Genomic DNA, 12,664 nt, shown 5'->3' on the forward strand with positions numbered 1-12,664 from the left:
ATAAAACAATTACATTTCTGTTACTATAGTTCTACAGGATACCCCTGTCTCTAAGGCAAGGCACGAACACTTCGATGAAAGCATCACTAACTGTTCAGCTGGCATCCACAGCACCGAGGGAGAGACAGACAGAGGAAAAAAGGAGCAGCTTCAGGTCATTAAGCTGAAATCCCCAGAGGTGACCAACATCTTATTTAGGGAAAGATTCATTCAAATTTTATAAACCTTGTGAGTGAATAAGTTAACTAGAAAGGATGTTGGTATCAAAAGGGAAATTAATGATGACCTGAATTTAAAACACAGCAATTGCCCACATTACAGACACACTGACTCACAAACCATCCCTGCACTGTAAGAGATTAATAAGAGAAGGTTGCATTCTGGGACATGTCAATTAAAATTAAGAATGAAATAACTCTGTGCAACGGTGCTGAATGGCATTTTCTTTCAAGAGACAAGTTCAAATTGAGATTTCAGCTCTGCAATCAGATTTTCCTTCTTAACTCTTTCATTTCCAATGCAAGGGATCAGCTTATGACAGTCTTCTCTTCCACTTCAAATTTTCAACTAAATCCAAAGAGAGATTAGAGAGACCCGTTATCTGCCTGAAGCCCAGACTGCGATAGCGCTCCTACCAGAATTGGCAAGACGAGTTCTGCCCAAAAGGCACAGCAGCTCTAAATTACCGTGAGTGCTGTTAGCAGGATTCAATCTAGAGTTTCAGGGACCAGTTTAAAAATAAAGAGAGAGAAAGAAAATCCAAAAGTGTGTTTAACAGTCTGCTGTTACTACTAGTCAAACTGAGTGAAAATTTATGAGGAATTTGTTCTCACCATTTGCCAGGGTCAATATTTAGGTTATTTTGTCCAATGAAGAAGTCAGTTCCATCACCACACACCATCTCCACACACTGGGTGCAGCCCACTGCCAACCACGCTTCCTAGCACAGTTCACGAGATCATCACCGACTGCGCTCATTCATGGTGAAACCCCAAGCCCCTGTGACTCTGTGGGCATTCAGTGCTGCATTGCCGCTACTGCTATGGTAAATACAACGCATCAGAACTGCAAAACAGTATTTCTATTTACTACACACTGCATGAAGTGTCAGAGCTACCTTGATATTTTTCCTCAGGAGAACATGAAGTGGAGTTTTAAGGAGTAAAAGTACCTTTTCCCAACTTCTTAGCCACCCGGAAGTATAGTCTTTGGGATCCATTGCAAACATTTAAAATTGTAAATAAATGGGTTTAAGCAGCACGTTTCCATCATTACCTTAAGATTTTAAAGACCAGTTACCTAGATTTTAATACCCAGAAGAAAGCTAATTCTCTGCCCCTTTAAAAGAAAACTGTGGATTTCAAAAAATAAAATAGAACACTTTAGGGAATTTTAAGTACAGGAAGGAGGGATAAGGGCATGGGGGAAGAACCCATCAGTCTTCGTAAATGTTTTTGTGACTCCAATTGCCAAAACAGTATCCGCATAATGCACCTCCGCCAAGTTTCTTTGAAAACAAGAAAATTCAAAGAGCAACAATTCACAAAACACACCCACACATTTGCAGTATATTTATACAAGCACACATAGCACTTCAGCTGCTGCGGACACTCTTCCTTCAGTATCTTGTTGTACATGGCAGATGTTGATTCTGCCAGGGTCTCTTCTGGAAAGCCTCTGGAATGCAGCCAATCCTGGAAAAGGCATTACGGAATATTTGCTATACCTCTTGGTAGAAGCAGCAAAGGAAGAAAATCACATTTTATCTGAGCATTGAAAACTCGCACTATTAGGCTGAATGTTTCAAGTGTCATCTTAGTGAAAGGAAGTAAAATAAACAGATTCCATGTAACTAAAACACAAACATGATTTGGAGATCGAAAAACTAAGCAGCAGAAAACTATATATGCACCAAAACCAGCAGCCAGATCTTTAGAAGTGTTCAGTGGATTGCTGCAGCCCTCCTGTACTCTAGCTTGTTTGAAATCTGCTCCTCACTTTTGGTTGCCTGTACTGCAACAGTTTTCTCTTTGAAGATTTGGTCCTCAAACAAATAGTATAAAAGAATATATGTAAAATCCAACATGTTAAAAAGGGTGATGACATTTGCAATAACTGAACGGCATTCTCCCTCTCTTTACATTCTCACAGAGTTGATGGAAAATACTTCTTGTGGATTAAAATATAGAAGCTACAACTGCAAGTACAAAGATCTTTCTGTTGCTGTTACACAAATAACTAATTAGCACTTCTTTGCACCTCTTTCTACTGTTGCAGCTAAGGGAGAAGAACACAGTCACCTTCTGTTTGCTTCATATTTACTGAACATTTTTGAAGGAAGCCCTTTTTGCTGTCTTCTACATCTAAAATGACTGATGGCTGCTGGTTTTGATGTAATTACAAATGTCTCTTCCCCCCAGAAATAACCTGCTAAAAAGAATATCATACATCAGAAGCAAAACATTACCCTTAAAAATCACCAAAGGTACGCACTACCGCACAGCCCTGGTATTACTGTGCCACTAGCTGGTGGCATGACTGTTGCTGATGGCTGAAATGCTGAATAGGAAAAAGAAGAGAGATGGGATGTGATAAGATCACATCATAAAAAACAAGATGAATGTGTCACCACAACTAAGGGACATTCTAACCTCAGGTAGTACAACACCATGTCATGACAGGAAGAGAAAGAATGACCCAGATAAGATGAAATTGCTAAGGACAAATATGAAATGTTCCTCATCATGCATACATTTACATAAATTAACTTTCATTTACATATGCTAATGTGTACAACACCGTTTTTCAGAAATCTTGTAAATATTTCTTAGTCCATTCCTTTTGGGCAAAGGGCAGAATGAAGCTCCAGAAAGTACAATGAGCTTATTAAAACCACGACCAAAGGAGGAAAAAAAAAAAAAAAAGAAAAAAAGATGGGAGTTGCAGCACTAGGTTCTGACACTGTGTTATTACTAGGACACGATCACCCTGCAGAAGTGAATTAATGCCCTAACTATCAGACTTCAGAAAGACTCCATACATTTTGTTCAATACCTAGCAACCTGCCTGCCAGCGTGAGAAAGCAAGGACAAGGTTTCCACCTAACAGATTCACTGAAATTTCATCCACAAATCCCCGTGTACTTAACCTCACCCAACCACCCAGTGTTCCTTGGAACCGATCCCATGGACCAAGCTTGCTGCCTCCCTTCTTCCAGAGGACAACTTTGCTTCCCCTCCTATTTCCAAACAGCCACGCTGCTTCTCGGGGCAGGCACCACTTCACCTGTAACAGCACACTACAAATGACACTGGTTTTGAAGACCTAATCATGCCGATGTAGGCTTCCATGCACGTGTAACCAAGACATTATGTACATCTCAAATTGTTAAGTTTGGGGAATGTTTCAAGTACTGCCATTACGATGCCTCAGGGAGGTGTGAGGCCTACCACGTTGTGCTGCTCGGGAACAGGACAGTCAATTGCGGCTTCACGAGGGGCTTTCAGCTGCTCCCTTTCTTACCTGAAGAACAACACCTGACGGAGGGAAACACCTCACCCCTGAAGTCCAATCACCTCTCTCAGGAGCATTCAGGAATCACAGGAACGCTCATAAAATATGAATGCAATTTCTCCTCAAATACTGATGATAAGACTGTACTTATCTAGTAGCAATAAAAGGAAAAGCAACTAGACAGTAAGTTATTTATTTTGCAGCACCTGATTTCAAAACATTACCAACACAACAGAAAACAACTAAGGCATGAGAATGCACAAGCCAAGCAGCACTTCAGACAAGTAACAAAACTATATAGCTTTTGAAGTTACAAGCACAGAAATAACCGTTTGCTTTTCATTAAGGGCAACTGTTAATATTATTAGTTACTCTTAAAAAAGAAGGTCAGCCAGCAATCCAACAGTTCAAGGGGACATCTGATGGACAGATGCTGTGAAAGCAGCGAGAGTTAGATTTTACAGTCTTAAACAGCATCAACATGTACTTTATAAATAAAAACTGCCATTTACAAAGTCACTCTTTCACAACATCTAGCATTTAAGTTGAAATCTTTTACAACCCTGGAAAAGAGTATTTATAACCATTGCCTCATTAGAGCGTCATAAAAATGATCTATAAAGAGCTGCACTCTTACGCTAGTGAAAACCTTATCTAGGATCCATCAGAGACTTGAAATGGCAAAGACATCACCAAAAGGGCCCAACTGGGCAACACTGGCATCCCAAAACATACTGCCAAGCTCTTCCACATGAGCTGATAACCAGTGTAATTGATGTTAGTAACATAAAACATCTGCTGGATTCAATTTAAATGACAACACATTCCTCCTAATTTAAAGTACACCAACAATAGGAGGATTATCCTGGTCAACATTGCTTCTATTAAGAAAAAGGTTTAGGAACGACAACACATTAACACAAATTAACTAACCACATACTTGGGAGAACACCAGCAGGACTTCATGCAGAACCAGAGCAGTTACCCTACAGAATTTATGCCAACAGAAAACAGTGGGCCGATGAAAGGGGGACTTCTAGCCACCATTTCCATTTAAAAAACTAGGCTCTAGTTTGCTGGTGATTAACAAGGATTCAGGGAGGTGTTAACAGAAAAATACAGCCACCTGCATAATCTGTTTTTACAAATAAGTCATTTTGTCCATTCAAAACCATTTGTTTCGCATTATTGTAATGCGGTACTGTGCAAAGTCTTAGATATTGGTTTTAGTCTTATATAACCTTTCTCCACGTCTACTTGGACTTTAACTCCATCTCATTCAAGCTTGGAAAGCTCAAATTTTCGCATAATGTTCTGGTACAAACACTGGTTTATTTCTTTGTTAAATGCATCGCAAAACAAACCAGCTAAGGTCCACATGCTGCTGTGCCTGGAAGTCAAAAGGGCTTTTATTCCCTGAACATTGAATTCCCCTGAGAATCATTTCAAAGAGAAATGCAAATAGTTTCAGATGCAAAACTTGCTCAAATAATTTGAAAGAGTTTACAATTCAAACAGCAGAATAATCCTGATCAACCATGGAACCGTTTACATCTCAGGGCTCTACCATCCACAAACAAATTGTGCTGCATATCTTATCAGCTCCTTAATAAATGGCGAGTTTATAAGTTGAAAAGACTTCTGAATGTTCAGGATGATTCTGATCACTGTTACACTGCATACATCCAGATTAATATTACTTAAATATATATTGTTGCAGCCACAACTCCCCAAGCAAACACGTTATCTACAATACAAAATTAAGCCCTCACATTCTGGTTTCATTTCAGGCTTTCAGGAACATCTTTCTCTGAACATTACAATAGTTTGGCTGTGAAAGTTTTACTAAAAATAAGAGTTCAGAGCTGTGCCAGGAGATTTAGCTTGCAGAGGCAGAAATTCCCAAGCTCAAACATTCTCCACATTTACTTAGAACAGTTTTCACTTTATTTTTTGAATGCCAAAGAGAAGAGTTGTGATGTGAAGGATAGATGTGTGGGATTAGCCAAAAGGGAAAACTCAGGCATTTCAATTTCCTGCTGTAAGCAGGTGTGGACTTGACTCATCAAAGAGGCAGAGAACACCACTGGAAGTAATGAATTTTCACGTTACTGCAGTATACAGGGAGCACCAAGTCCATGGAAACACCACCCCTTATAGTAGGGCAGAAGAGATCTTGCTTGCACATTTGTATATATAAAAAATTATGATTCCCCAGAGAAAGCAAAACTTTAGGCTCTATGTGCTCACCAAGCCTCTCTCGGGTACTGTTACATTGGTTCACTGTTTAGGCATGCAGACAAGTGAATGAAAGAAAAACAAAGCTGGGTAGCAACCTAATGAAATACATGAGGCACAAAGGACGCTGTGAAATTTAAAACTATCGAAGTTTGAGTCTCAGTTTTCCTTTAATCAGTCATTTGTAATACTCTCTCTAATCTCAAGATTTAACTCAGGGACTCCATTCACTCTTGAACCCTTTTTCTTGCTATTTATTCCGTGGTTGGGACGCAGGGTAGAATAATCATTTCCCCTTATCCTTAAAAGGCAAAACAAAAAACAGGGAGACCCACAAGCAAAATTCTGTTACATTTTTCACTAGAAATAAAACCTTTGAACATAAACTAAACATCACCTCTTACTACCCTAACCTTATTACTACTAAAGCTACTCCAATACTAATTTCCTTCTCTCACGTTCTGTAGCACAAACAAGTCTGCACATTGCTATGACAAATACTGAAGCCTAATATAAAATAACGAGGAAGACTCCTGTTAATAAAAATACCTTGGAAAGAAGAGTTAAAAAGAAGCAAGCTCCCATAAAAATTACTTAAACCATCCACTATCAACCCTTACCTGCAACCTTAACTTCTGCCACTTTCCACCAAGTCACCATTGGACACTGCTGAGCTTTGCTGGGCAACAGCAGTCACACAGAGGACGCCTCTGGAACAACAGCAATTTTCAAGACCATGAAGAACAAGCTGTTTTTAACGCTCCCCTCCCCTCTGTCCTTGGGAAAATCTGACCAAACCAAACATATGCAGAACTCCCAGGCCAAGTCACGTGAGATATGAAACAACATAAAGATAATATTTAATCAGAAGGAGTAGTTACATGAGATCCGATGTGCACGCTTTTGCCCTTTTCTTTCCCCCTTCCTATCTACTTAATACTCTGCCTCCCGGTGATTAAAGACAATTCTTCTTTTCCTAAAGTGTGTGTGGCTCACTTCAGATTTAAAGCTGGACCAGTCCACTGGTCTTACCCGCAGAACAGCCCTGAAAACATCTGGGCTTGCAGGACTGAGGGCAACCTGCTGTGTAACTTGGGAAACCAGCAGCAGCAAAGGCCAGGGCCTTCGTAACCCAGTGAAGGTGAAACTCCCGTCCCCCCAGCCATACCCACAAATGTTTCAGGCAAGGAGAAGAACAACTGGCAGAGTTTGTGAAATTTTAGTTTCCTTAGTAAAATCTACATTATCTTAACAATTTTGCTTCCGACTCTCAGAGCAGTGTCCCAGGGGTAGGAGGAGGGCGGAGCACTTCCCTGAATTAGCACAAGCTATTCAGAAGATCTGCAGTAGGAAGATGTGGTAAGAGAAGTATGTTATAATACGCACACTACATCTTTATGGCTTACTTCATACAAAACAGGAGTTTTTAAGAAGTTTCCCTGCATATAGTTGCACAATTTTGCTATAACAGAAGAAACTACCTTAGAATAATGGAGGAACAGATGCAGCAGTGGACAGACACATGGAGAACACACTAGAATACATTTTCAGAAAAATGCTGTATTTAACATCCAACTACAGAGACACCTTATACATGTCACAACTGTATTCATTCAGTGGCCCTGACCCCACTCCCACTGAAGCCAGTATTAAAACCCCAGGTGGCAGAACCGAACCCCTCAGATTGTGTTTGAGAACAGCCTTGTTAGAAATGCCCAGCCCATCCAGTTTCAAATGTGACATTTGACTCCATGCATTTTCTTTCCCATTTCATCTACAATAATGGATATTTCTAAGTTATGAAAGATATTCAGTGTACATGCCTTAAAAAAAACAACTTGTATTTTTAGCAACTGCAGGGCTACTTAAGCAAAAAATGCAGATCTCCCAATGCTGCCCGTGTACCAGCTCACCTCACGGCCTTTGGGACAGGTGGCTTAGGAAACACAATCACTGGAATGCTGTGCCTGGAACACCTGTTGCTGTTATGAAGCTGCATTCACACAGACAGATACACAAATTGGACATTATGAACCTTTGTGTCCCAACAGCTCCAAAAGCACCCAACAGCTCTCTTATAAGAAAACAGCTCATGTCACAGCATGTTCAGAACGAGAGCATCTCGGTACTCCCAGCCCACACTGTGTTGTGCTGCAGTCACGGGAAAGGACCTGGCTGGGCAAACGCCTGTGTTATGAGGCAAAGGCACATCCGTGCACCTGAGCCCCCAGCCATCCTGCCAGCAAGTGCCTGAGGAGTTGCAACACCCGCTCTCCGGCAGGGAATGCCTGCCTCCGCCGCAGGGCTGGCAGAAAGGAGTGTGTGCCTCCACTCAGTTGCTCCAGCACATCATTCCGTGCTTCTGTAACTAAGTCATGGCAACATGTTCCCCCTGCCCAGCTCTGCTACACAACTGCTGGCACAGGTTTTACTTTGGGGAGCGGGGAGGAGTCAGCGTCAGCCTGCTGCATCCCTGCACTCCCAGGTACCAGAACACAGCAGAGCTGTTTCAGGCCTACGCTCACACTGGGCAGCCCATTCTATGCGAGTCCACGTGTGAATCCATACAGCATCCATGCTAAGAAGTAAGCTCCCTTCTCACTTGGTTATTCCGGTACGATTTGCCCAGCTGTTTGGAAAGTGATGATGCCTTCACATGCTGCACCTCTGAGAACATTTCTTCCAGAAGATTTCCATCGCTGGTACAGGCTCCATCAGGTATGTCACTAATGCATTATCCAATTTTTCATCCTGCCAGATCTAAGATCTCGTACTTGCTCACATCAGTATCATCCTCTAGCACAATGCTTCAGGGACAAGGTGCTGAGGAGGGGCAGCATGGTGCCTGAATTAGTAATGCTCACAAAGCATATTCTCTGAAGCAGAAATAACACAGAACTTTTTTTGGCAAAAATCACTAAGAGACTCCTTCCCTCTTCACAACTTCAGGGCCCTGAGGCAAGCCAGTATTTAAAGTTTCAGATCCAGATCAAAGCTGTATGTCATATAGTGGACCAAAATATCTTTAACAGTCCCAGACTTCGACATCCTTCCAAGTTGCTTGAACTCTGTTGTTACATTCAGGCCACTGAAGAATTCATACTGCAAATACTAAGGACAAACTTCAGCAGTCTTCATCCTTGGTCAGCTCATCAGTAGAAGAGGAAAGAGCCATGGGATAACACCAAGAAGGAGACACCAGCCTTTACTCTCTTGGCCACAACAGTATTTTTTCAGCACACATTTCTTCTACCAGTCTTCTGAGATAGAAAGCTGCTCTTGTGGCCCAGAACTTTAGGAAGTATAACTATTCTCAGGAGAAGTCAAAAGGATAGTTAGAAGTTATCTTGGTTCTTTTTAAATATGCTTCAATAGTCATCTTTTCTGAAATTTTAATGCAAGGAGTCTCTGAAGGCATTGGGTCTTCTGTTAACGTGGCAGAAATCTGTTCTAGTATCTCTTCAGTTTTTGTCTATATTGGCTGTGTAGATTTGTCATTCACCTCAGTCATTTATCCATTTGGCTTAGTTTTACTTAATTGTGATCATTAAAGTTAAAAGATTACTTTCTAAAGGCTCTCTAACTGCACAATAAATTCCTCTGACAACACAGTTTAAAACTATTGCCTTTCATTACGCAAAGCCTTCTCTAATATGCTACTGCAGCTTCAACCTGATAAGTTATACTGCAGAAAAACCTCAGAATGATTCCAGAACGTATCTTCCATCAGAAAAGACAAAATAACACATCTCTGTTTGATCTTCTGCTATGACAGGCAGCAGGAAAATTAAAACCATGAGATTTTTTCTTGTTTTGCTTTGATATGGAAGAGGAATTTACAAATTAACTGAAATACATGACCTAAAGTGATTAACGGTAATCTTCCACTCACTCAAGCTTTTCCTCCTACCCAAACAGGAAAGCTAGAAGACAAGAACACAGCTCTACTGCACATGCCAAATGCATTAGACTTTTTTTTTTTTTAATACAGTTAGCATTCTGCTCCTTGCCTCATTTCTTCTTCTTTTATTGAGGGAAAAAAATAATCCAAGAACCCTGCTGATTATTTATGTATGCAAAATCAACAAGCCTTTGCATGCAATTTGACAGGTACAGTAACTTCAGGCCAGGCAGTATGACCAGGCCCACACACCCCGATAAAATCCCTTCCTCCCTAAGAAGCCCACAGGTAGCACAACGTGCAAACAGGCACCCAAACCACCACAGAGCTCGGTAACCTCGAGCAGCAGGGCAGCAGCTACAGGGACCAGCTACAGACAAAGAAATGACCACGCAGGGGCCCAGCTGAAAGGGCTACTTTCCCCTCCAGAGAAACCAATATCCTATTTGCATTGAGAAATGGCTCAGCCTTCTGTTACTGAGATGGACAAGTTGCTCACACCACGATTAAAGCAAACAAGCACCTCTCACAATTCCAGTGTGCTGAACTTACACAAATCCATGGATGCACTATCAGTGCATTTTACTTTCTTCTCCCAAAACACACAGTTTTAAATTAAAAATGTGGAGAAGAGAAAGGACGTTTAAGAAAAACTATAGCACCTCACCCAAGTTTGAGGAGCAGCTGTACCCTGCTGCCACCTGCATTTACAGGGTTTCCCAATGCTTACAAGGTTGGTGAAGGGGGTTAATAAGGTAAGCACCTCTAAATTACTGGAACCTACGTGATCTCGATTTATTTATATCTAGCCTGCAACAGCTTCACTCTGCAATGCCCAATGACGCTCCAAGGTAAAGAATAACATTTGAAATCTTTTCCCACAGTGCTCTAAGTCCATTACGGTTAACGAGGTGACAGCAAAGAGAGCTTTTTGTTGAAGATAACATTTTGAGTCAGAAACTGAAGTTATTTCCCTCCTATGTTCAACAAGAAAATCAAAGAGAAAGCGCCGGCATGCTGTATGGGAAAGGCAAACACTTAGCAAAAGCACAACAGCAAAGCTCTGTTTTTAAAAAAGCACTACTTCTAGCTATGCCCTGTAAAAGAGCTCTGCAGATATATTGAGCAGGACGAGAAGGTCAAAGAAAACAATAGCTTGCTTTTTCGCGTTTCATCAGTTCGCCCAACAGAGACAAAAGCAGAATCTCTCCGGAATGCTCCGGCAGAAAAAGCAGCCCAGGCTCCCTCCTAGTTCCCAGCTCCAAACTGAAGAGCCCAAGGAGCCCGTGCCCTCCCCGCTCACCTGTTGTAGCTCCGCCGGCATCGAGGCGAGGGGCCGGCTCCCCAGCCCGGCAATGCTCGCCTCCCGCCGGCCCCCTGCGGACCCAGCCTCCTGCTCCGGAGCCTCCTTCCTGCGCGGAGCTCCCTCCTGCGAGCCGAGCGGCAGCCTCCGGGGGACGGAGCCGAGGCGGGGCGCGGAGCCCGGGTCAGAAGAAGAGACGAACGGAGCGGAGCCCCCCGGCTCTCCCGGCGGGGCCGCGGCCCCTCACACGGCGCTCCCCAGGGGCGGGACCGGCGGGCAGCCGGGGCCCGGCCACGCCCGGGGGGAGCGGGCAGAGCTCGGCGGCCCCGGCGCGAGGTGGGGCTCGGCGGCCCGAGGAGAGCTCGGAGGCGCCTCAGGGGAGCGGAGCGGCCTCGGTCCGTGCCCGCTGCCGCCGAGCGGGCGAGGAGGGCGGCGGCGGTCCCCGGAGCTTGCCCGCCCCTGCCGGGGGCTCCGTCCTGCCGCGTTCCGCAGACAAAAGAGGGAAAATGTCACCCGGCCGGGCCGGGGAGCTGCCGGGGCTGAGGCGGGAGGCCCCTCACGTGGCGCCTGCCGCCTGGGGAGGCACGGGGAGGGCGAACGGGACGGCGCAAGGAAGGAAAGCCGGCGGCTTGTTTACTTTTGACACTTCTCTCAGAGATTGATGCCATCCCTGCTGCACTAGCAGCGCAAAAGGACGGGCTGCAGGCACAGCCTCCTCCCTTTCAGATCTTACTCAGAAAGGGTGAGGTTACAGCGCAAAGTCCTACTGCCTCGTTGTGTTTTTTTTAAATCGTTCACCTGCCTTCAAACCTGTCCCAGATCCACTAAAAGATGGTCCTGGTAAATTATTCGTTAGCAAAATGAAGGGCACCTTGCACCCACCCTGTTCTGCACCAGCCCCCTGGGCTTCTCCGCACAGTGCCCCCAGCTCTCCTGGCCCCCGCTGCTAGGAGCTGGCGGCCAGCTGTGGCCCTAGGCAAGGAAAAGAGGCTCCCTGCATCCCAGCTGGAGGCCGTGAGCCTTCTTTCTGCTTCTGCTGAGAAAGTGCAGAAAGGGGAGGTGTTGGTAAGTGTAGGACAGCAAGTTGGGCAGGAAAGAGACTGAGGTAAGTGGGTGTAAAGCAGCCCTAACCAAACCTGCAGGTTTTTTCTCACTCTAAGCCTTGCCCCACATCAGGGAGCAGCTGCCCAGCCCTGACAGACCAGCATTGCTCGCCATGACCAGGCACCAGGCAGTGGCTACCTTCCCTCTCCTTCATGCTACGTGCCAGCAGCAAACCCAAGCAAGGAATAAATCCAAGCCTCTAACAGCTGGTGGCTGAACAGTGGTAATTAGGGACTGAAAGCTACTGGAATCAAATTAGAGACTGTCCCTGGAAAGCAGGGATGGTCAGAGACAGTGAGACCAGCCAAAAATAAAAAAGGAAGGTAGATCACAATCAAATTTTCTATAATTTTCATAATAAGCACCTTTGCACAAAAGGGTCTTGGCATCCAGCTTCAGGTTCCCTGAAAATTCTAAAACACACTCCTCAGGTCAATGCAATTACTATGTCATTAATATCAATCCTACAGAAAAAAAAAATACATGAAAAGGGGGGCATTCAAGACAGGCAGGAATGTGGCAGACCTTTTCAACCCTAATTTCAGCTTTCCTACCACTGCCAATGGCAGAGTTCTAGCTGAATGTTAGAGCTAGGGCTCTGTAGT

General features: G+C 43.9%; 1 protein-coding gene across 20 annotated transcripts in view; it reads right to left on the minus strand.

The window, feature by feature from the left end:
- The window catches only part of ARVCF (ARVCF delta catenin family member), a 267,046-nt gene that overhangs the window by 134,440 nt on the left and 119,942 nt on the right, over positions 1 to 12,664 (minus strand). For 2 of the 20 annotated variants that reach the window (XM_040576710.1, XM_040576707.1), the window contains exon 1: positions 10,956 to 11,442. The exons of 13 other annotated variants lie outside the window; for them this stretch is intronic. In XM_040576710.1, the coding sequence (XP_040432644.1) occupies positions 10,956 to 10,976 (21 nt within the window). In that variant the 5' untranslated portion in view covers positions 10,977 to 11,442. Of the gene's footprint in view, positions 1 to 10,955; positions 11,451 to 12,664 lie in introns of those variants that run through there. 5 more of the 20 variants (XM_040576699.1, XM_040576703.1, XM_040576700.1 and 2 more) reach the window with 5 other exon arrangements.

The sequence above is a fragment of the Cygnus olor genome, chromosome 17 (assembly GCF_009769625.2).
Source record: "Cygnus olor isolate bCygOlo1 chromosome 17, bCygOlo1.pri.v2, whole genome shotgun sequence".
In the NCBI taxonomy this organism is placed as follows: domain Eukaryota; kingdom Metazoa; phylum Chordata; class Aves; order Anseriformes; family Anatidae; genus Cygnus; species Cygnus olor.